The 24,638-nt window shown below is 43.9% G+C and overlaps 1 protein-coding gene across 4 annotated transcripts in view; it reads left to right on the top strand.

The window, feature by feature from the left end:
- Positions 1–24,638, top strand: part of vps8 (VPS8 subunit of CORVET complex) — a 73,766-nt gene that overhangs the window by 27,013 nt on the left and 22,115 nt on the right. For all 4 annotated transcript variants that reach the window (XM_086260116.1, XM_086260115.1, XM_086260117.1 and 1 more), the window contains 25 exons: positions 2,470–2,556; positions 2,764–2,831; positions 3,307–3,460; positions 3,551–3,610; positions 4,298–4,405; positions 4,607–4,687; positions 5,892–6,062; positions 7,384–7,458; positions 10,329–10,364; positions 10,479–10,569; positions 11,190–11,236; positions 11,320–11,409; positions 12,601–12,647; positions 16,726–16,948; positions 17,143–17,232; positions 18,251–18,302; positions 18,389–18,431; positions 18,671–18,743; positions 19,713–19,832; positions 20,947–21,018; positions 21,601–21,720; positions 22,362–22,418; positions 23,135–23,217; positions 23,820–23,904; positions 24,012–24,110. In XM_086260116.1, the coding sequence (XP_086116242.1) occupies positions 2,470–2,556; positions 2,764–2,831; positions 3,307–3,460; positions 3,551–3,610; positions 4,298–4,405; positions 4,607–4,687; positions 5,892–6,062; positions 7,384–7,458; positions 10,329–10,364; positions 10,479–10,569; positions 11,190–11,236; positions 11,320–11,409; positions 12,601–12,647; positions 16,726–16,948; positions 17,143–17,232; positions 18,251–18,302; positions 18,389–18,431; positions 18,671–18,743; positions 19,713–19,832; positions 20,947–21,018; positions 21,601–21,720; positions 22,362–22,418; positions 23,135–23,217; positions 23,820–23,904; positions 24,012–24,110 (2,232 nt within the window). The remainder of the gene's footprint in view (positions 1–2,469; positions 2,557–2,763; positions 2,832–3,306; positions 3,461–3,550; positions 3,611–4,297; positions 4,406–4,606; positions 4,688–5,891; positions 6,063–7,383; positions 7,459–10,328; positions 10,365–10,478; positions 10,570–11,189; positions 11,237–11,319; positions 11,410–12,600; positions 12,648–16,725; positions 16,949–17,142; positions 17,233–18,250; positions 18,303–18,388; positions 18,432–18,670; positions 18,744–19,712; positions 19,833–20,946; positions 21,019–21,600; positions 21,721–22,361; positions 22,419–23,134; positions 23,218–23,819; positions 23,905–24,011; positions 24,111–24,638) is intronic.

The following is a 24,638-nucleotide window of genomic DNA, read 5'->3' as shown; positions in this document are numbered from 1 at the left end:
GCGTCACTGAAAAAGTCCCGCACACCTCAGCCTGCCCAGCAGAGCTTCAGTTCAGTTTTATTTATACACAACAACAGTGGCCTCAAGGCGCTTCACAGTAGACCCTACAATAACACATACAGAGAAAAACCCAACAATCATGTGACCCCCTGTGAGCAAGCACTTTGGCCACAGTGGGAAGGAAAAACTCCCTTTTAACAGGAAGAAACCCCCGGCTCAGGGGGGCGGGGCCATCTGCTGCGACTGGTTGGAGTGAGAGAAGGAAGACAGGAGCTGACGTTGTCCTTTCTCGTACAGATCTGGAGTGTTTTCTGACCAGTCCGGTTTATTGTGAAGGTGAACATCCAGGAATTTGTACTTGTCCACGACATCAGTGCCAAAACCGTGCATGTTCACTGTGATGGGAGTTCTCACTAGTGTGGATGTGTAGGTGGTTGAGTTCACATCAGATGATAAAGTGAGTGATGTCCTTCCTGTACGCCAGGTTGTTCCACTCACATACACATGCAACAGTGTGTGTGTCCCCACTGTCAGTGTATCTGAAGTCTGATTTGTAGAGTAGGACGCTGCCCAGGAAGGTCATATGAGTTAATGCTAACAGCTAACAGCTCATTAACACTAATGTCTTGTTCACAAACATCTGGTTCACATGCAGATAGACGTAAATATGGAGCTAGCTGCTACCACAGTCTGTAGCAAACTCATTAACACAGTGAAAGCCTTCACTTAAGAATCCTGATCTAGGAACAACAGCTTCCTGTTTCATGGTGAGTTACAGCATTTTCATGCTTCATGGGGAAACACTGAAATTCACCATGCTGACAGGATGATGCCAAAGATGAAAACTCACACTTTTCTAAATGAAGTACCATTACCTCCTGACGCTTTTCTGACCAAAGGTTAGATGGCTGGTCAGCCAGCGTGTGGGTGATGATGACTAACCCAACAGTGTGTCGGTGCTGGTGATCTTTTGAACTTTATAATCCCAATAAAATGTTAAAATAAGTGAACAGATGATGAATAATTAGAATCCGTGCGCTTCGTCCTGATCGTGGCAAATTCACAAGACAAAATAATCCGATTCAAATTAAAAACGTGCTCCTTTGTGATTATAACATATGAAAATTGTAAAATATTGATGACCTCAAATTACAGAAAGAAAAGTCTAGAAAACGCCTGAAGAACAGTCACAGGTGTCACAGCTGGTTTAACGTTTTCTTTAGTGTGTGGGGGGACGCTGACGTGCACACTTTAAAACATTTTCAGCTAATAGGATCAGTTCACTGCACTGCTGTCTTTAGCAGTAGTTTTACGGCATATTTTGCAAATTACTGCATTCTGTTCGACATCCTCCTTGGGAAATCCAAACACACTGTTTGTGAAGTTATAGTTGATTATGATGGATGCCCCTCCCTCCACAACAAAGAGGGTGTCTTCTCCCGAATCCAAACTGGGAGCTGTTCCCACTGGGAGGAGACTGGAAACTGAAGGCTCTACCTCCTGTTTAAATATTCTAGGAACCACAAGTAAACCAGCAGTCTGAGCGCAAAGTGCTGGACTGGGGTGATACGGTCCCATAAGGTCTGTATGGGTCCTGATTACAGTAGTCCAAACTAGACGTAATAACTGCATGAACTAGTATCGGGTTAGACACCACGTTTTTTAACATTTTATTTGAATTTAAAATAACACCAATACAAGGATCAAAGGAACAAGAATCCCTGTTTTGGACAGGTTATATTTGTTAGTGTGGTTCATGTGTATTTGTAATTGTTTATTACTTGTTGTCTTTTAATGTGCAGGTTGGATACCATAATTGGCAGAATCAAAATACACTGATGCAGAAATGGGGAAATATGATACAAAAATATTGTAACACAAAGAAAAGACGTCACTAACATTACTGCTTTGCAAATGTTGAGTGGCTTGTCAAGCAGTTAATAGTGAAGTAACACAGCCTACCAATATCTGCTTCCACCAGCCATACCAGCGCTATGTGGCCCTGTGTTGGGCTACAGACACATTTCATTAAACCTTCTGTTAATGCATTTTCCTAAATAAATCTTTACTTTGCAAAGATTTGCACATTTTAACTATGCGGATTATTTAGGACTGTAGCAGGCGCTCATAATGTGAGGTTGATCACATGTCATCCTCTGTGTGAGTGAAACTTGCACACTGTTTTGTCAGGATAAGGTCCGTTCTACTATTAATCGAATGCATTTTCGTGTGTTAGCCTAGTTTTTTCAGAACGATCATTAAATGATTGATTTGTTCATCTTTGTTTCATTTCCAGCCTTTTAAATCATTGCTTCATTCTCCATTTCAGAAACACATTAAGGTCGTAGCAAAAATAAAATTAGCACCAGCATTGCTGATATGACAGGAATGCACTGCAGAATGTGTTCACAGCTTTCACTTGAGCTCATGACCACCTTCCTCGTGTCGTCTCTCCGTCTGCACGATCAGATTACAATGTGGGATCTAGCCAATGGGAAGCTTCTGAGGACCATCACTGATGCCCACCCTCCTGGGACAGCCATTCTGCATGTGAAGGTCCATGCACACACACACACTTGCAAAGTCAGCTTTGTTTTGTTGTTGTCACCAAACGTCACCCCTCCACTACTATTACTAAGGAAACATTTGTAACAAAGGTTGTATTTTTCTACCTGCGGCTCAGAGATGTCAAATGTTTCCTCCCTGATGATTTCTGTCTAACTTCTGTCCTGAGTTCTTCTTTTGCCTTTCTTGTTATTGCAGTTCACAGATGACCCAACTATTGCCGTGTGCAATGACAGTGGAGGATCTGTTTTTGAGCTGGCTTTCAGGTGAACGACTCGGCTTTAAATGTTACAGAAATGTTATTTTCAACCATCAGGTTTTATGTTCCTGAGCAGTTTTTACCCCTCAGCACTGAAAAGCTGACGGAGTATTGTTGGCATAGCTGGAAATGAGGATTTTCTAATTGATAGCATAGGTGCATCTACTAAAGATCTCAGATGAGTTAGTAACTTTAACCTCGAGGTCAGAGGTCAAGTTTTTCAAAGATCTTGTGATAACTGAAGAAGGAGGTGACCTCGCATTTTCACACTTATACCACACGTACATCTATGAGCAGGCTGAGGGGAGGATGCTTTTTGTAACCGAGGTGCTGAAAGAACTTTTTGGTCTTCTACCTCTTAAATGAACACATGTAATCCCACCAGCAACAAGTGTTGCCGTTTTAACTCGACTCTGATTCGGTGATTTTTTTATGTTCATCTTTCTCATTGGTTCCCCTGCTTTCCCCTCGTTTGTTCTCAGGAGGGTGATGGGGATGCGGTCATGTGACTCTCGATGTCTCTTCAGTGGTTCTAAAGGGGAGGTGTGCTGTATCGAACCTTTGCGTTCTCCTCCGGACTTCAGAGACCATCCCATCACGCACTACTCTCTGCTCGCTATGGCATCTCTCACTAAGGTGTGCAGATGCCAAAGGTCGTCCGCAGGTCATAATCGTGTTCTCATTCGTGCAGCATCAGGTTCTGATGGTTTTGTCTTTTCACCCCAGATTCTAGTCATTGGATTAAAGCCCTCCCTGAAAGTCTGGATGACATTTCCTTACAATAAGGTATGAAGTGCGGTTTGCATGTATGAGTCAGATCCACTGACGTGATGAGGCATCGTGTCAGATGTGATGGCACTACTTTGTTGTGCTGTATTCATTTACCATGAGCTGTAATCAAGAGGCAGAGCAGAGCTATCGAGTCCTTGTTTACCAGGCAGGCACAAAGAGAACTGCCCAGAGGTCCTGAAAGACTCGTTCCAGCTCGAATCGCCTTCTGCTCGAGCGTGTGTCTCTCTGACAGTCAGCACGTAGGAGACGTTAAAATCAACAGCTTTGATGCTTTGAACGGCTCAGTTTCATACTCAGCATCATCATTCATTTCTTAACTTGCCAACATGTCCGAAGTGACTCAGCTGCTGTTTTTAGCATTTTTTTGCTTTGCAACTAGAAAGTTGGATTTCTATCTGGTGGTGTTACCAGCCACTGGTCCCTGTTCAAAATATGTGTCTTTCCCAGTACAGTGGATGTGCTTCTACATGCTCCTCTCCTTTTTGTTCCTTCTTAGTTAAAGAAGTTAAAGGTTGGATCTTATTTCAAAAACGTGTCTACGTTTTATTTAGTATCACGTCACAGTTAAGCGGGACAGGGCAGAGTTTTCTCCCCAACAACGTGGTGATGGGAACGTGGCACACCCTCAGAGGCGCTCCGTGAGATTCGTTTCCGATGTCGTGTTATGTTCTCCTTTGTTAGTCGGATCCATCCAGCGTTCCTCAGCTGGCCTGGCAGTTTGTTGCTGTCCAGAAGATGGTCAATCCAGTCCTGGCTTTTTGCAAAGGAGATACCGTCCACTTCCTCTTGGTAAGTGCTGAACTGTGATATATCAAAGCTTTCAGTAGATGTAAATCATTACTATGTTAAAGCTACGAGGATACAAGCTGACACTAAATAATGTTGGACTGAATGTTTCCCAGACGTCTGATTTCTGAAGCGCGCAAACACTTCCGTCAAAGAGCAGTTATCCCGGGATCATGTTTCTCTCCTCCACCACTGTTTGTTCAGGTAAAGAAAGAGGAATCGGGGACGATCCACGTCATCAAACAGAGACAATTCCAGCTCAGCTGTGACATCATCAGCCTAAGTGTAAGTACCCCGAGAAGATGCTCAACAGTGGCACATACTCACTCATGCACAGGTCAGCAGAGGAGTGCTGGATGTATTTAGGAGTTTAAACCTTTCAGGATGGTTTATTCTTGTAAAATACGATCACTCCTGATGACAGCGTTTCCTGGAGTGAACCTCTGGTTTATTAGAAAGTTCCATTCTGCTGTTTTCCTGGGACAAAGACTTTCTGGTGCAGATAATATAAAACGCTGAGCTGACATCACTGTTGGAGAAACTTCAGTCCCCGTCATCAAAAAGTCTTCAGTAGTGAAACAGGACAAACACCAGCGGGGCGGGGCTCAGTGCCAGAGTCCTGGGAGCCTGAGGATCCTCTGCAGGATCTTTGCTGTTCCTACGACTGCGCTTTTCTGCAAAGAGATCTCAGATGTTGTTCCTGGGATCTGCTGGAGCCACCTGCCCAGTTTGCAGGTCACTGGCCCAAGTGGCCCAATTACCACTGGGACCACTGCTGCATTCACCTCCACGTCTTCCAGAGCTCCTCTCTCAGCCCTCGGAGCTTCTTGAGCTTGTCCTGTTCCTTTTTCCTGATGTTGCTATCACTCGGTATCACGACTGTCGTCCACAAACTGCTACGTTTGGTTGGTCGGTCTGTGGCTGGTGGGATTCTGGGTGTCAGTGGTACGTACTGTGCAGGCCCTGTGCATCCACGATCCTTCCTCTTCTTCCTTCTCATGTTTCTGCTGCCTGCATAAAAAACTGTTTAAGTTTAAGATTAATCACAGCGTGTTTAGCTAATGTAAAAATGTACTTTGTTGTTTGGGCTAGTGAGTTAGAATATGAGTGCAGACTTGTTTATAGTTAAACATGTGTATTGTCTGATTATGGATTATTTTAATATGATTGAGGGAAAGCTGGATCTGTAGCCAATTCAAATGAGCTCTCAAATATGCAGCCAGGATTGTTCCAGAAACGTGCTGATGGCTGCCAGAGTAGTGTGGTTGAGGTGCAGGTGCGGTGGGACATTTATCGAAGTGACGTTACGATGGCGTTTGAATCTATTTGAACCTGTGTGTAAACTTCTTGTGTAGGTTAAGAAAAATGCCAAATACATTTTAACTTGTGCATCTCATTTTTAATGCTGTACAGTCGTTGCACCCGTCAGAGTCATGGGCATTTATATGACCCTCTGTCTGTTTCCTGCTGTACCTCTGTGTCTCTGCAGTGGATTAACAGCCGTACGCTGGTCCTGGTGGACAGCCACGAAAAGCTGCACGTGGTGGACCGGCCTAGCCAAGAGGTTTTGGAGACTCTGGACTTGGAGCAGGTGCAGCTGGTCTATAACAGCCGACATTTCAAATCATTGGCAACTGGAGGAAACGTCTCCCAGGCTCTGGTGAGGGTTTCGTTTGTAAGGCATGGTCAGCGTTTGAGGCTTTCATTTGAGATGTTGATAGTTCGTGTTTTTTGGGAATCTGAGATTCAAAACTCATGAAAATGTTAGTCAAAACCCTGCTACAGTTCTCTGTTAGTAATAATGCAGCAAAAACCCAACAAAAACAAAATTCAGCCTTTGAAGAAACCACAAAACAAGTCACTTTGTCCAGAGAATAAGTTACAGATGTGGAACCAGAAATTAACCGACCTTATCATTCATTTGGTATCCAGGTAACCAGATTTATAACAAGTTTCTGCAATATTTAACTGTCTTTTATTTTATTGATAATGACGACATGTTGTCATGGCAACTGCTGTGTGGCAGGCAGGATGAAGGACCCGAACGCAGGACTCAGAAACAGGAAGTTAAAGTTAAGGTGCAGCTTTATTGCTGGGAAAAACTCCACATTAGAAATAAACATTTACAAAAAACAAAACAAACCTCAAACGCAAAACTAAACTGGGAACTGGAACCTGAGAGTAGGAAACTGGAGCAACACAAACCAGGACAGCGAGCTAGGACACTCTCAGGAAGACGAAGGGAGAAAACGCAGCACGAAGAGCCTCTGAGGACCGAAATACAGGTAGGATCACGAGAGGATGGGAAACAGGAAGAAACGCAGCTCAGACAACTCGGACATGATGAGACGAAGGAAGGCACAACACTGATGTAGGACAGAGACTATCAAAATAAGACAGGAGATACGACACGTAGGCACAGACTCAGAGACACGAGCGAACACGACGACATAACGACACGGTGACAGAGGGAACATAGAGACGAGATTGACTGGAGACGTGGGACCAGGACAGGTGCAGAGAAAACACGGCACCGTCAAAATAAAACAGGAAGCACACGACAGAGACACGGACTTGACAGTGAACAGAGGGAACACGGAGCACAGGGACAGGAGTGACACGAGGTTCAGTGGCTTTCACTCGGCACCATGAGCACAGCAGTTATCAGTAAATGTAGCTCTACAGGTCAGCACAGGACGTTTGGATAGTTGCTCATTTAAACACAAAGACACTTCCTGATTTTAACATATCGAGTTCTGTTCATGCAAACATGCGAACAGATTTTGAACCTGAACCTAGAGCGTTGCATGAATCAGGTCCTGGTTACCTTCTCTATTAATTACACCTGCATATCTTCTAAATTCTTGTGATTCAGGATCTGGTCCCAGAATTCCTGAGAAAATAATAACAATGTGTTTGAAAGCATTGTCAGTGAGTTCACCACTGACCCTTTTGGCTGTACATCTGTGTTTGTGTTTCAGGCTTTAGTTGGAGAAAAGGCTTGTTACCAATCAGTCTCGAGCTACGCAGGACAGATTGTGTATTTGGGCACCAAGGTACTGTTTTGTACTATTTACCTTTCTGTTCTATACATCTGTTATATCATCACCATGGATGAAAACTTTTGTTATTTATCAATGGAAGCATTTTAGCTCAGGCTCAGTGGTTTGGAGACAAAGTCAGGGAGCTGAAGCTGAAACGGTTTGGACATGTGCAGAGGAGGGACGGTGGATTTACTGGACGGAGCATGTTGAAGACGGAGCTGCAAGGCAGGTGGAAAAGAGGGAGATCACGGATGAGGCTCGTGGATATAGTGAAGAAGGACATGCAGTCGGTAGTGTGAAAGAGAAGCATGCCCTGGGTAGGGTGAGATGGAGGCAGATCTGACAGAAATGGCAGGTTCAGAGAGCGCTGGCTCTCCTGACTGGGTCATGTTGTGTGCCACGAGTTCATCTCTGTGTTGTGTGATCAGAACAGTAATGTTACAAATGACAGTTATTTATTACAGTCACACAAAGTTAATAACTCCATCCCCGTCTCCAACGCGTGCAACATCTCAACACTGATGAGAATCAGTGGTGACAGAACATCATGTGCAAGTACTTGAACAGTTCATGAGTGTTTCTCAAAAACAAAGTTAACAAAGACTGAACGACCAAGTCAATCTGGTTCCTTCTTAGATGCGCTGCCCGCTCCGAAAACAAAAACATCTGTGACAGATGTTATAAAAAGGCGTTTGTGGTTGTAACCGGACTGCTGCTGTTAATGAGGATGTGAATACTGATAGAAGTGTGCAGGCTGGACTCTGCTGATTGCTCAGGTGTGACTTTGGCTCATTCTTCCATTCAAACAGTGTTCAAACCCTGAAGGTGCCTCTTCTGTGAATTGGCTTCAGTGTTGAGGAAATGCAGCATTAAGACAGTCTTCCCGCCTCATCTGTCAGACCTGATAAAGATAAATTTTGAACCTTTACTCAGCGATATGAGAATCTTGATCGCTGGTCTCAGATGTATTTTTTTTGAAGGTAAACGTAATCAAAATGGTATGTACACCTAAGTTCAACTATTTGTTGCAGGCTCTGCCAATTCATGTTCCTTTGAAATACACCAAACAGTTTGACCAGCTCTGTAAAGCATTTACATGGAGTAATAAAAAGCTTAATTGAATCTGAGAAAACGGCAGAAACCAGTGGACAGAGGAGGGTTAGGGATGCCTAATCTACTTTTATATTTTATGCTTTTTCTCTTCGGCATCTGGCACATTGCTTCTTACCCCCTGAGAAAGCGCCTCCTTGGTTTTCCATTGAAAGTACTGCTTGCTCGCCATTTACACCATTATATAGCTTATCAACTAATCTGCCCCCCCACGTCCAATCACAGCCGGTATTTTCTCATTTGAAAGAAGTATGGAAAAGAATGTCCAAATTATTCAACTTTGACCCATATCTCAACCAGTCTGCTGGTATTGGGTGTAATCCCACCACCAGATCCCATAATTACCCTTCTTTTGGAAGCTCTGGTTCCAGAGAGGTGTAACAGTGCTGGGGGATCTATATGAAAACAGTATATTTAAATCATTTGGAAAACTTGCAGAAGAATTTGATTTACCTAGGCAGGGATTTTGGAAAGACCTGCAACGAAGCCATTTGATGACCAATACATTTGGTTTATCCGCAAAGTTCCCTTTAAATGGTAAATGGCCTGTATTTGTAAAGCGCTTTTACTAGTCCCCACTAGGGACCCCAAAGCGCTTTACACACCCAGTCATCCACCCATTCACACACACATTCACACACTGGTGGAGGCAGCTACAGTTGTAGCCACAGCTGCCCTGGGGCAGACTGACAGAAGCGAGGCTGCCATATCGCGCCATCGGCCCCTCTGGCCAACACCAGTAGGCGGCAGGTGAAGTGTGTCAGGACACAACGACCGAGACGGTCCGAGCCGGGGCTCGAACCGGCAACCTTCCGATTACAAGGCGAACAAAACGCTTTTATTAGCTTCTGATCCTAACACACTGTCCCTCAAAAGAACGTGGGAAATGGACTTAACGGCTTTACAGTGGAGGAATGGCATCCTCAGGAATCTGAAAAAAATGTCACGTGAACTCAAGATTGTTCCCATTTCAGATTTTAAATAGATTATACTGGACACCCTCACGGTTGCACAGGGTGGGTCGAGCGACTGATGATGCATGCTGGAAGCGCCAGCAGGGAAGTGGCACTCTTTTACATTTGCTTTGGGGGTGCGTCAAAGTCCAAGATCATTGGATTCATATTCACACCGTAGTAGAGAAGGTTGTAGGTCAAGGTCCCATTCATGAACAGTCTTTACGTATTAGGAGACCCTTCAGCTTTGAGTCACTTACCCACTCCTCTTGCTGGGTACAAACGGCGATTATGCTGGAGAGGAAGCTGTTGGTGAAAGAGTGGAGGCCTCATCGACTCTTTGGGACAAGTGGCAGCTTACGAAAGATTATAGACTGCTGAATAGACTGGACGACTATAACGACAAATGGGCTAACTACTTTTCATTAGTTAAGGTCGGACTAAATAGGAAAGCTGTAATTGGGTCTGTGTGAAACATTGGCATCATTGTGTATTTATGTTGTTTTGGATCTTTTTCTTTGGGTGGAAATATGCATCGATTCTCAATTTGTCCACTCTGTCTTCTGGCTTGTTTGTTTTTTTGTTTCTTTGTTTCTTTGTTGTTGTTTTAATATTAAAATCTAATAAAGTTTGAGTCATAACAGAAAAAGACAGTCATTGTCCTCGGTGGACTATGACTAGGACCTATCAGTTATGTATACATTGTATATTTTCGGGGTTTTGAGGTTTAATAATCAGAAGAGTTTCATATTTCAGAGAAGAGCACACACTGAGCGTGTCCCATTTGACTGTCTAATGTTATGTTGTCTCACCCCTCAGTCAGCTCACATTATGACTCTACGGAACTGGAGAGAGGTGGGTGTGACAGTTTGAGTATCTGTCCATTAGCAGCAACAATCACTGTTTAATTAGAATTGCGTAGGCCTGACCTTGACCTTTGCCCTTCCCTGTCTCTGCTTATATGTCCAGCGCATTGACTGCTTGATGAAGCAGGAACATTTTGTTGAAGCCCTCTCTTTGGCCTGGTCCTTTCACGAGGGAGCTGCTAAGGCTGTGGTTGGTGGGTATAATTCATTTCACTCCTCTGTCATCGATATCACAGCCACACATTACACTTGCCTGCGATATCTATACCGAGCGCTCCGATGCCCACTAGGACCACCGTCACCTTCACCCTCCACATCTTCTCCACCTCTTCTCTGAGTCCTTGGTGTTTCTCCAGCTTCTCGTGTACGATATGTGATTAACTAATTGGCATTCCAGAAATGTGCACAGCTGGTGCCCATTCTGCTTGGATGCCAGTAGGATCGTGTGATAATCCAGACTTTGGTCATATCCAGTGTGACCAGCCATCAGTTATGATATGTGTATCCTGGATTTCACTGCCATTTGTCTTGGGGCTATGAAGTTTTAATGCACGCTTTTGGCACTTTGGTCAAATCTGTTGACTCTCTTGAGCATGACCCTAATAAGCTGCCTGCAAAGAATAATTCCTGACCAACACCAGCACCAACAGTGGGGTCGTTTCCAGTTTATGACAAACAGTATCACTGCATGCTTGTAGCTAAATGTTACCATACTCATAACATTATACTGATACTGTTATATATACTATATTATACATACTATACTTATATATACTACTTATGACAGATCATTTGTGAACTGTGTGTTTTTAAGGCCTGTATGGAGATTCTCTGAAGAGGAAGGCAGTGGTCAGTGACAAGGTGAGAAAAGATAAACGTTGTCTGTTGCATCAAATCTACTTTTACTTTGACATTTCAGCTTTCTAAACTCACCGTGTCCACAGATGATCGAGATCCTTTTCCAGTTTGCTGAGCATGCTTTGAAAAAGTGTCCAGAACAAGGCAAAATCCAAGTGATGGAGCAACATTTCCAGGTAAACTAAACTGCCGTAGAGAACACAAGTGTGTAGCCACAAAGTTAGTACAGTAGCATGGTACTGGCGTCCAACCGATCAGTCCACTTTGTATTAAACTGACGAGTCTTCTTATCTTATTATTCAGGATCTGAGTTCATCAAGCATATTGGCCTCAAGTTCTGTGTTTTGTAGAAAAAAAAGATTCCCTGGTTGCAGAGCATTATAATCAGAGCTAGGGACGTTCCAACGAACTTAGTTGACTCAAAGAAAAATGAGACAGACTAAGAAACACTCAGATATCAGCTTCAGTTCCAGAAGAGTTTAATGGACAAAGACAAATCCATTAATCCCACGCTTGCTAAATGTGCAGCACCTCGCATCGTACCAACATTATACTCTAAACAGAACTGATGTAAACTATAACACGAAAGCATGATACCACAAAGATGTGTAAAAAATAAATAAAGACTAAAAGTGTGCCGGTGCATTATGAATGATGCACATTGCTCAAAAATGAATGAAATAAAATCTTGTATCCAGGATGGCATTCTGACGGTGTTAAGAAAAAGATCAGGCCTAGACTAACAGATTGATGGTGCTTCTCAACAGTGATGCTCCATCTGGTGGCCGGTGGCTGTGCAACATTTTTAGGATACAGAAATTTACCCGTGTTGTTCGAAAAAAAGTGATTTCCAATTCAAATCAGTTCAGTTTTTTTATACAGCACCAAATCACAACAACAGTGGCCTCAAGGCTTGTAAAGTAGACCCTACAATAATACAGAGAAAGGCCCAACACTCATATGACCCCCGATCAGCAAGCACTTTGCCCACAGAAAAACTCCCCTTTAACAGGAAGAAATCTCCAGCAGAACCAGGCTCAGGGAGGGGCGGGGCCATCTGCTGTGATTGGTTGGGGTGAGAGAAGGAAGACGGGATGCTGTGCAAGAGAGACAGAGATTAATAACAGGTGTCAATGCAGAGAGGTCTGCACATAGAGAGCGGAGAGTTTTCCAGTGTTTCCATTCTCTCTGTCCTTGCTGGTATTCATAAAGCAGCCAACATGATTTACCTATGGGCTATGTGTATGTAGCTGAAAGAGTTAAGATGCTGATTGTTACTGTTTAATCAGCTCTGTTTTGTTGACATGAATGTTTAACATTTGAAGTAATTCTCTACCAACCCCACCCTCTCTTTGTGTTTCTCTCAGGATGTAGTTCCAGTCCTGGTGGATTACTGCCTGCTGCTACAGAGGGCGTACGTGAACACACACGTGAATCTAAATTGCCCATAGCTTAGCCCTGTCTGAGGTGTGACCTGATAGGATGAGGGAAGAGGATAGGTGGATGGATAACCTTTTAGGTCTGCTATTTTATCTTTGGGGCAGCGTTGGCTCAGGTCGTCTACCAATCGGAAAGTTGGCGAATCAGCTGACTGTGTGACCGTGAATTTCAGATAAACCCCTTAAGTATAGAAAAGAGTGCCTCTATGAATGTGTGTGATCAGATGAATGAGGCTCAGTTTGAAGAAAAAGGCTTAGTAGCCATCAGTCCCTTCATCTTTCAGTTGACAGTATAATCTTACTGAGTAATATTCAACAAAGTGGGTCATCAAAGCTTCTGACACTAAAATGAAGACAAAAGATCTTAAAACTTCTTGTGTAATTTTAATTAATTCAATGTTTTTAAACTTGCAGACAGCATTTGAAACACGCTTATAGATTACAATGAAAATATTTTAAAAACTCCACCAGTGCACACCAGTGTTCCCTCTAATGTTTCACGTGTGTGAGCGAACACACAAACTCCCTGAGCGTCCCCTGGACCACTGTGAGCGACAGCAGACGTGTGCACTGTGGTCACGCCAGCATCCAAGTTACATGTTTATTAAAGTAATCAAATTACAGCATTTATGTTAGACTACTTTTAATTACCTGCTTCAGCCCACTTACAATGAGAATGTAAACAATCTTGTTCCTGACCTGCAGCATGTTAACACTGTTGGAAGGAAAATAACTTGAACTCCAATTTTGAAAACACAACTTTCTTTTCTTTATTTTTAAAAAGCTCTGACTGTATTGTGAGTCTGTGGTCTGGGAGAGAGTCTGTAACTCTGTCTGCAACATACAGTAAATAATGACCAATGTTGGGCAGTTAATTATATAGTTACTTTTTTGAAGTAACTATATAATTAAGTGTTTTGCAGCTATTCTTTTAAATGCAGCCAAGACGTTTTTAAACAAACACTATTTACAGAACAATCAGCTGTTCTGCATCAAATCTGATGCCACACAGATTATTTGTGCCGCTCCAAAAAATAATTTGTGTCCACTATGAGATGAAGGAGAACAACAGCCTGATACCTGCAGGCCTGACAGCAGCAGATGTGTCACTGCTGTAACACCTGTAACACTCAGCAGGCGCCTCATTGTTCTGACACACACAACACTACTGACTACACTACACACTGACTACACACTAACTACACACTGACTACACACTGAGTACACACTCACTACACAATAACTACACACTGACTACACAATAACTACACGCTGACTACACGCTGACTACACGCTGACTACACAATAACTACACGCTGACTACACAATAACTACACGCTGACTACACGCTGACTACACGCTGACTACACAATAACTACACGCTGACTACACAATAACTACACGCTGACTACACAATAACTACACACTCACTACACGCTGACTACACGCTGACTACACAATAACTACACGCTGACTACACAATAACTACACGCTGACTACACAATAACTACACGCTGACTACACGCTGACTACACGCTGACTACACAATAACTACACGCTGACTACACTAACTACACGCTGACTACACTAACTACACGCTGACTACACTAACTACACGCTGACTACACAATAACTACACACTGACTACACAATAACTACACGCTGACTACACAATAACTACACGCTGACTACACAATAACTACACGCTGACTACACAATAACTACACGCTGACTACACAATAACTACACGCTGACTACACGCTGACTACACACTCACTACACAATAACTACACGCTGACTACACAATAACTACACACTCACTACACGCTGACTACACGCTGACTACACAATAACTACACGCTGACTACACAATAACTACACGCTGACTACACAATAACTACACGCTGACTACACAATAACTACACGCTGACTACACGCTGACTACACGCTGACTACACAATAACTACACGCTGACTACACTAACTACACGCTGACTACACAATAACTACACAATAACTACACGCTGACTACACGCTGACTACACACTAACTACACAATAACTACACAATAACTACATGCTGACTACACAATAACTACACGCTGACTACACAATAACTACACGCTGACTACACAATAACTACACGCTGACTACACAATAACTACACAATAACTACACACTGACTACACACTGACTACACACTAACTACACAATAACTACACACTGACTACACACTGACTACACGCTGACTACACGCTGACTACACGCTCACTACACACTCACTACACACTGACTACACAAGATTTGCGCTAAACGTCTCAAATCTCTCACATCTCAAACACGCCGTCACTCCTAAAACGTCCCCCGTTTCTTAACAACTAGATGCCACGTTGCCACATCATTTTTTGATTGGTCGACATGGTACATTTTTCGACCAATAGGAAAGGGCGGGGGGGGGGGGGGGGGGTTGGTTTTGTCTTTGCTCACAGGCTTTCGAGCGTTTTCCTTATGAAACGCCGTTTTTCCCGTTTCTTCCCGCAGTAAATATAAACAACGACAGTATTCAGGAAGAAAACCAAACATTGCGTGTTTTTTATCATAACTCTGGTTTTACGTGGCCGATCAACACGATTTAAAAACTGGTATAAAGTCCACACTTTTCCCGTCAGTTGTTCCGTCTGTCCTGCTCACATCTCCAATGGTTGTACACTAACGTGGCTTCACTCCACATCAGCCGCTTTGCTAAAACACCGGTGTCGCACATAAGGACGCTGTCATAGCCTGTCAGCGACGCTGATTGGCTGCGCATATACACATTATTGGTGGACTTTGAGATAAGGTGGCATCGTTCCCATACGGGAGCGGCCAGTAATGACTAACACTGCAAAACAGAATTGTTAAAGTTTTAATTTCAACTCAGGTTAGATTATTTTGTGCGCAATGCAGATTTTCTGTGCGCAGAGACGTGCGAGCAGTGCTTAGAGGGAACATTGGTGCACAGGTGTGTATGCTGTAACACTCTGTAAATGTGTGTTTGGGTCTGAGCCAGCACATGGAGTACTTTATACTTCATGTACTGCATCACATCAAAGGGATGAACTGATCCGAATACGTTTTTGTTGTACCACCAACAATGTTGACTTCAGATTTTCTTTTTCTGTGTGTGTGTGCGCGTGTGTGCGTGTGTGTGTGTGCGCGTGTGTGTGTGTGTGTGTGTGTGTCTGTGTGTGTGTGTGTGTGTCTGTGTGTGTCTGTGTGTGTGTGTGTGTGTGTGCGCGTGTGTGCGTGCGTGTGTCTGTGTGTGTGTGTGTGTGTCTGTGTGTGTCTGTGTGTGTGTGTGTGCGTGTGTGTGTGTCTGTGTGTGTGTGTGTGTGTGTGCGCGTGTGTGCGTGCGTGTGTCTGTGTGTGTGTGTGTGTGTCTGTGTGTGTCTGTGTGTGTGTGTGTGCGTGTGTGTGTGTCTGTGTGTGTGTGTGTGTGTGCGCGTGTGTGCGTGCGTGTGTGTGTGTGTCTGTGTGTGTGTGTGTGTGTGCGCGTGTGTGCGTGTGTGTGTCTGTGTGTGTCTGTGTGTGTCTGTGTGTGTGTGTGTGCGTGTGTGTGTGTCTGTGTGTGTGTGTGTGTGTGCGCGTGTGTGCGTGCGTGTGTCTGTGTGTGTGCATGTGTCTGTGTGTGTGTGTGTGCGTGTGTGTGTGTCTGTGTGTGTGTGTGTGTGCGCGTGTGTGTGTCTGTGTGTGTGTGTGTGCGTGTGTGTGCGTGCGTGTCTGTGTGTGTGTGCGTGCGCGTGTGTGCGTGCGTGTGTCTGTGTGTGTGCATGTGTCTGTGTGTGTGTGTGTGCGTGTGTGTGTGTCTGTGTGTGTGTGTGTGTGCGCGTGTGTGTGTCTGTGTGTGTGTGTGTGCGTGTGTGTGTGTCTGTGTGTGTGTGTGTGCGCGTGTGTGCGTGCGTGTCTGTGTGTGTGCATGTGTCTGTGTGTGCGCGTGTGTGTGTGCGTGCGCGTGCGTGCGTGTGTGTGTGTGTGTGTCTGTGTGTGTGTGTGTGTGTGTGTGTGTGTGTGTACAGTGACCTCCTCTTTAACCAGCTGTATTCGCGGCTGGTAGAGAATATGGTTGCTAAGGCTGTGTTCTTGGAGTCACTGGAGTCGTACGTTGTTGCTGATCGTGTTGGACACCTCACTGCAGCCATTATGAGGGACCTCCTTGACCACTACCATAGTAATGGTATGATGGACAGTCTGGAGAGATGCATCGTCCACCTAGATGTTACCAGCTTGGACATCCAGCAGGTGTGTATGCATGTGTAGTAAAAACCGTCCAGCAAAAACTGTGCGAGCTGTCAAACTCTGTATATAAATCAGAAATGGCGACGAGGTTCTGTGTGTTTGTGTGTTTGTGTCAGCAGCAGCCCACCCAATGACTGAGAACAGTCCGAGTACAGTTATACTGATAAATGGTCCTGTGTGTGTCTGTGTGTGTGTAGGTGGTCCAAGTATGTTGGGAGAACCAGCTCTATGATGCAATGATCTACGTTTTCAACAGTGGGATGAATGACTACATCACTCCAATGGAGGTCGGTCCTTTTGTCTCATAGCAGGGCAGTTTCTTTACAGAAGCATTATTTTATTGTCTGACATGAATTCGAGTAATGAAAATGTGTCATTTTAAGAGACAACAAAGGTTCCAAAGTACGAAAAGTAAGTGTTACTAAAAAGATGGATGAGACTAATGTGGTTGCTTAGCAAAAAGCCAGCGATGTGATTGGGTATAAAAAGGTATGTTAGTGAGGCGGCGTGACTAATCTGCAAAACTGCATCTACAAATACTCATTAATCAACAGTATGCAACACAGGCTCCATCAGAGCTGAAATGTATGCACAGGTTTTAGATCAGAATGTCCACACAATGTCTGTTAGCAAGACAATGCTAAACCTCATGCTACATCTATTCCCACAGCATGGCTTTGTAGTAGCAACTCTATAAACACTGAAGGTCTGTGCAGGCATGAAAACAAAAGTACAACACGGGCGACCCGGGACTGTTGAGCAGCAGGAATCTGCTATCAGACAAGAATGGGACAACAGCCGAACTCACGTCATTGTCATTATCCAAGTACAGCCACTACAACAATGTTTACAGTATCAGTCAGAGGGCAGGAGACAATATAAGGCTTCCTCTCACTTTTATTCAGTGGCAAAGTGTCATTTCATCAGTTTTTGTCCTTATGCATCAGTTTTTATTTAGTTATCGTCTCATTTCATCAGAAATAAAGGTTAATGAACATTTAGGTGAGATGGTGAGATGAACACTGCATTCAGTTCAGTTTTTCCATCTACGTGGATTTAAATGAGAATGATTCATAAAAATCCCGTTTGTTCGGCAGTCTGTCAGGCAGATGTAGAGGGTTGCCATGGCAGCAGAGCTGATTCAGTCATTTGGAGAAGACGGGCCTCCATCTGCACCACGTACTGGTGCATGATGGGTAACAGTTTGTTCACTGATCGTCTCCAAAGCTTTTTCTTTTTTAACAAACCTTTAAAAAAACATCTGAATCGATTGATTCATTGATTGATAAATCCTCTTTATTTCAGAAACTCTTTGCAGTGATTGGTCCAACACTTAAGGAGGGAAGGAGCCTAACAGGTAAAAACCACATTTGATCCGTTGTTGTCCATCTTGATAGCAAAGCTTTTCATCAAATAAATCTCTGCATTTCTGTTCTTGGTTAGATGAGAACGTGGTAATGGGAAACAAACTACTCGTGTACATAAGGTAACTCATCCTCAGTTTATTGTAGCATAAACCCCTGTTTAGCATAAATGCTACGTTTACTGTGGACGAGCAGTCGAACGTTTATTGTGATTTTAAGCTCGTGGCTTTAGGTTTGTGCACCTGAGTCGAATCTTTGTATTATGTACACACCACTGTTTATGCATATATCTGACAATATATGGTGTGTGTGTGTGTGTGTGTGTGTGTGTGTGTGTGTGTGTGTGTGTGTGCGCGCGTAGCTGTTGTCTTGCAGGGAGGGCGTATCCACTTGGAGATATCCCAGAAGACCTTGTGGTTCAAGTCAAGAACCAGGTATGCAGATACAGTTGTACTGATTAACTACGCTGTACTGTGATTATAAATCACAGCGCCTGCAGGTCCATCAATACTGTGAACGTCTATTATCAGTGAAGACTGTTGCTCTTGCTGGTTGGTAACAGAAATACTAGCTGGTTAAACACATTTTTTCCCGGTTCAGTTCATTCTGATAGCACCAGTCACGAGACGCTCCAGCAGAGTAAACTGGACACAACCAACCACAGCGATGTGCTGATGTTAGCGTGTAAGGAAACACGGCTAAGGACAGTTTTAGTGATATAGCAGAGGAATATAGCTGGTTGGGTCAGTGCCCTCCCAGCCTGTTTTCAAAATCAGCTGGATGTTTGCCACACTATCATGCTCACTATAATAGGGACTAATTTAGTCTCATAAGCCTTCTGGGTCAGGGCCTTCCCAGAAGGGAAAGCAGGAATGGCATTCAAGTCTTGGAGATCATCACTCACAGCGTGATTCAGTTTGGGATTGTTAGAGGAACACCAGACGATGATCTGAGATCAGATTTGTGATCCTCAAACTCAAAGGAAATCTTAAAAAAGATTCAACCTTTAATCTTCGTGTGAAGCCATTTTTTTCTTTGGATGCACATTTGGGGTCATTGCTCTGCTGAAAGGTGAAATTCGTCCTCGTCGTCAGCATTCCAGCAGACACACTTTTGTATCACATTTAACATTGTTTCTTGTTTTTTCTGTCTGCTTGGGTACAACATGCAGGGTCCACACAGCTCAGCATCGCCTCAGGTGTGACTGTTAGAAGGGTTTGTTTACGGCATCATCTGTTGAGCAGCTCTGGGAGTTTTAGACTCGCTGGTTTGTCTCATCGGATTATCTGACGCAGAAATCAGTCACCGGGAACATCCGTGGATTAATCCCAGAGAAACCTTTCAGTGATGCCTTTTTTCTAAACACTGGTAACTAATGTTTGACATGTTCTTGTGTCTGTCAGGTTTTTGACTTCCTAATCCGTCTCCACTCAGCCGACTCGTCCGAGGAAGAGGACGTTTTCCCATTCATTCGTACACTCCTCCACTTTGACACCAGGGAATTTCTCAATGTTCTCGCCATGGTGAGATTAAAATTTTAAATGTAATCAGAATGTATTCAGATCTGGGTTTTTATTTTGTTTGTTGTTGTTTGTGGTTTAGCCTGGCGTGGTTTGATGGTTTAATGGTTTACCCAGTTGGCTGGTTTCCCTGGTTCGACTGCAGGAGAAGATGCAAATTCCCCTGGGAAGATCGTCTGTCATTAAATATGGCAAACAGCGACAATCATGAACATAAAGAATCTTACAAAGAGTGGGCATACAGAGCAGCAGCATGCAGAGACAGTGATCAAACACAGTGCGCTCTGCATGCACAGTATCCAAATTCTTTTCTGGGTTTATTGGGCGTCAAGTTAAGCTCTTTGGTATCAACTTGGAGTAGATAACTTTATATAGATACTTCTCCAAGTTCCTCACATCTTAGCTAGCTCCGTCACACAGCATTTATCAGTGCGCTTCAATGCTAACATGCACATTTTTTGTTTTTAGACGTTGAATTCACGGGTCAGTGTTTTGGACTGTCATTTCTGACAGTTGTTACTGTGTCAGAGGACTCCAACACAGCTTACTTTACAAACAGGAGGAAGAGTGTGATGCCAGGGGAGCTGAGCAGGTATGCAGGGAGCTCCAAGCTTAACATGAGTCCAGCCTTTTCTTTAATGTCTGTTTGCTTTGCAGTGGGAATCAGAGTTGACAGGCAGGGTTGCAAAGGGGAGGGGTCAGGAAAAGTCAAGACTTGGGCACTGGGCCGAAACGTCAGGGAAGTGGAAAACTGCACGCTAAGTATTACTGAGTGTGTGCGACTACAACGATCTGATGATGCCTGGAGTTTTATACTGAGTGGCAGAGGAAACCAGGCGTGTCAGCTAAGGACGCAGACGACAACGTGTGTGCTCCGTGTCCTCTGAAGGAAAGGAAAAGTGGCGCTCCCTTAACGCAGAGAGGCAGAGTGAACGTGAAGCGGCAGGTCGGCACTGGGAGACCACCACAGTACCCTGAAAGATCACCTTTAGGGCACAAGTGTAGATGTATGCTAATAACCACAGAGTGCAGACCGATGTGGGAGTTTCCCTCAAAAAGGGAAATGTTACTTTTATGGTTGTTCTTCACTCATTATGATGTTCTCACTTCTTTCTAGACATTTGAGGACTTTAAAAATGACAAGCAGGCCCTTGAGTACCAGCAGAGGATAGTGGACATCTTACTTCAGGTAAAACGACAATGTGGGCAGTGAGCACAGGACGCACACGCCGGCTGTGAAGAACTCTTTATTACTATGTGTGGCGGCGGCTTTCCAGCGCTGGCCGCCCACACTCTGCTCTTCTTGTTTCCAGCTGCCCCACAGCCTTCCTGACACGACACCCTGTGTGTGTCGGGTCTTTCTTATGGACATGACTTTCAGATGCTGTTCTTCATCTGTTTGTTTGTAGGCCTCACACTTTTGTGAAGGACACACTGAACACCAATTAAACAAAACCGCTGCGCTATCTTTGGCATTTCATAGATCCAGTTAGTGGATGCAAATAAAAAATAGTCTGAAAACGTCAGTCCTTGCGTCTTTGACTGAGTGATTCAGTGTTAAGTTGATGGAAATGGTCTGGGACCAGGACTGCACTGAAAACACTTTGGAAGTCCTTCAGAAACTAAATCTGGCTCCAGACTTTTGCACAGTGCTGTAGATAAAACCCAAAATAAGAAATTCTTTATTTTTTACCATATTTGGGAAATAAAGCGGACTTAATGGCAAACGTCGGTGCAGTCATGACTGTGGTTTGCGTTTCTGTTTCTCTAGGTAATGGTGGACAACGCAGACTTCACTCCCTCCCAAGTGGGCGGGCTCTTCACCTTTTTAGCTCGTCAGTTGGCCAAACCAGACAACACCCTGTTTGTGAACAGGAAGCTCTTTGATCAGGTGACCAGTAGCTGTTATACGTTCAGTCTTTTTTTGAGCTAGGCCGTCCTCGAAGCAATTTCAATGTTTATTCAGCATTTCTGATTTGACTACCTCACGGCCTGAGCACAAAAACACATGACCATGAACAGATTGATTTCCTAATTTGGATCACACCATCGAATCCTGCCTGGATTTAGAGGAGGAACTAGAACCATTATTCTCCTTGAGAAGCAGCTTCCAGATGTGTGACGTAGCACAAACACAAACCTGTTTTCTCTGCTTGCTTACTTGTGTTGAAATAAATGAGTTTTTGATTCTGTGTTGTTCACAGCTTGAGCGTATCTGTACAGGTGAACTGCATCAGGCAGCCGCCTGCACCTCTCTGTTTGCAAAGTGTTCATTCCTCTGGCAAAGTCGTGTCTGTGCACACAAAGTGTTTAGACTTTATTAACATATTAGTGTAACATATGAAGGATTGAAGATGATCTAGTCTTAGCAACAGCACATCTTACCCTCTCGCAGATGTAACGAGACTTAAGCCAGACGGACTCTCGACTATGACCTGAAAACAAGTCGATGACGTTTCACCTTTGAGTCTTTAAATGAATTGGTTTGTCTTTCCTCTTTCTGATCTTTCAATGATCTCATTGTCTGTGCAGGTGCTGGAGTTCCTTTGTTGTCCGGACGATGATTCCCGACACACTGAAAGGCAGCAGGTTAAATACACAAACCTCCGTCTCTCTCGTGACCTTGCGCTTGCTCGCCGCTCTCAACAGTTGCCTTGGTGCCGATAGGCGTCAGCGAGCTCCAGCGTGTCGACCTCCTGGCACAGGAACCAGACGCAGCGTTTTCTAAAACACTGGCGTGGTCGCCTGCTTTGTGCTCTGGTTGTAAATGTGCGTCAGGATCACGGACTGCTGGGAGTGCAGGTCCTCGGAGCCCTACGGCTGATGCTGGCAGCAGTATTCAGCTTTGTTCACACATCATAGAAAATACACCAAATGTTTACACTGAGAAAAGGAACCGTTTTAAGACAAACATGAGCTCATTTTGAATTTGGCATTCGGAGCAGCACATCTGAAAGTCTGTGTTTCCCACAGCGCAGCATCCCTCCTTCTTTTAACTACAGTCTGTAAACGGCAGCGAGCAGCTGCTGGACTTCAGCGGTGTTCTTGTCTGACATACAGCTGTGGGCAGGATCATCGTTTCACTGAACGGTTCTCCTTCCAGGATCGGCTGATTGTACAGAATACATCTTTAATAACTGTGAGACCTCGTAGATTAGAGAAAATCCAGACTTGAGCACCCGAGTCACTAAAGATGCTGCGTCATTAGAGCTCGCCCTTGATGAGTAAATGAGAACCTTTGACCACAACTACTGCATTCAGCTGCTGATTCAAGCGTAATAACTAACTTTGTGATTGATTTAAAGGTTCTGCTGGAGCTCCTGCAGGTCGGGGGCGTGGTCCAGTTTAATGAAGAAAGACTCCTGATGCTGGCAGAGAAAGCCAAGTTGTAAGTAGCTGAACACAACGAAGGAGAATTCAGTTTTAACAACTTTTAACTGCAGCATTTATCAACACGTATGCAAACTTTGCATGAGCAACTTTTAGTTCACTCCTGATTTAACTGACTGCTGTGGTTCCACCAGCCTTTGAAGGAAAAATGTCTCTTTGAGTTTTCTTGCTTTAAACAAGTGCACACTGAGGGCAACAGATGAACCAAGCAGAGTTTGGATTTGTTTGGCAAAAACCTGAAATCGTGTGTAAACCTGGACTCAGAGAAGGGAAAGTTGAGAAGTTTCTAAATGTGAAGGTTACTGATAGATTTGTCCGTATGAACAGTGCAAAGCACAAAGCCATGTGAGTGAGAGAAAATACACAGTGTTTTATTGCTGCTTTAACTTTGTCAGTATTTGATATGCATGACATATTTGTGATACACCAATTTCACTCTTGTGCATTTTCACATCAACACATATAGGAGTGTGGATCTTTTGCCTTACATACGTTACCTGTGAAAACAGCTGAGAGAGTTTATATATGAACACATCATGTAATTCAAATGGTAGCAATGCTGCAGGATTTTCTTCTTATTATCATGTGTTTTGCCACCAGCTACCAAATCTGTGAATTTCTTTATGAGAAGAATCATCAGTATGACATGATCATTGACTGCTACCTGAAAGACCCCCTCAGAAAGGTGAGATTATTCAGGTCATTTGACTTAAAAGTGTAAACTTGCAAATGTATTATGCTGTATATGTAGATATTATATCTATGGAATAATTGAGTGTGACTGTTTGTCAGTGGGAAATCTTTAACTACATCCACAACCTGCTGTCCATGCCTGGATACAGCCACGAGGAAAAACAACGAGTCAAGAGCAAAGTGCTGAAGCACATAAGGGTTAGTGCACACACACACACACACACACACACACACACACACACACACACACACACACACACACACACACACACACACACACACACACACACACACAGCTGTGCATTACATCCTGGTGCTTATTACTGTGGTAGATGGTGGGTTGAGTGTGACAGTCACAGGCTAAATGGGTCACATTGGTAGGTGTTTAATGAGAGATTTCTAACATTTCTGACAGTGGTTAGCAGGCTGTAGGTTGCTCACTCTGTCAATAGCAGAGTGTTCACAAAAGAGCCTGTTCTGACTCTGACTGATGTGAGTCCACTTTGGTTTCTTTTTTGACTCAAAGTCTTTTTTTACAAACGTGTATTTGCAATATATGCGTCACTGTTACTGTGAAGGGTCGACAGTTAGTACAAGTATTTGTAATTTTGTGCTTCAACATGAAAGACAATCAACATGGGATTAAAGTGGAAGCTTTAATTCAAGAGGTTTAACAACAGTGTGGCCTTAACTGTCCCAAATGACAGAAGCTCAGAAATCAGTCTG

The sequence above is a fragment of the Aulonocara sp. 'chitande type north' Nkhata Bay genome, linkage group LG13, assembly GCF_057382095.1.
Source record: "Aulonocara sp. 'chitande type north' Nkhata Bay isolate Kocher_YH1m ecotype deep benthic linkage group LG13, A_spYH_male_GT1.1, whole genome shotgun sequence".
Classification (NCBI taxonomy): Eukaryota; Metazoa; Chordata; class Actinopteri; order Cichliformes; family Cichlidae; genus Aulonocara; species Aulonocara sp. 'chitande type north' Nkhata Bay.
Note: the sequence above shows the minus strand (reverse complement) of the source record. Positions and strands in the feature narration are given on the sequence as shown.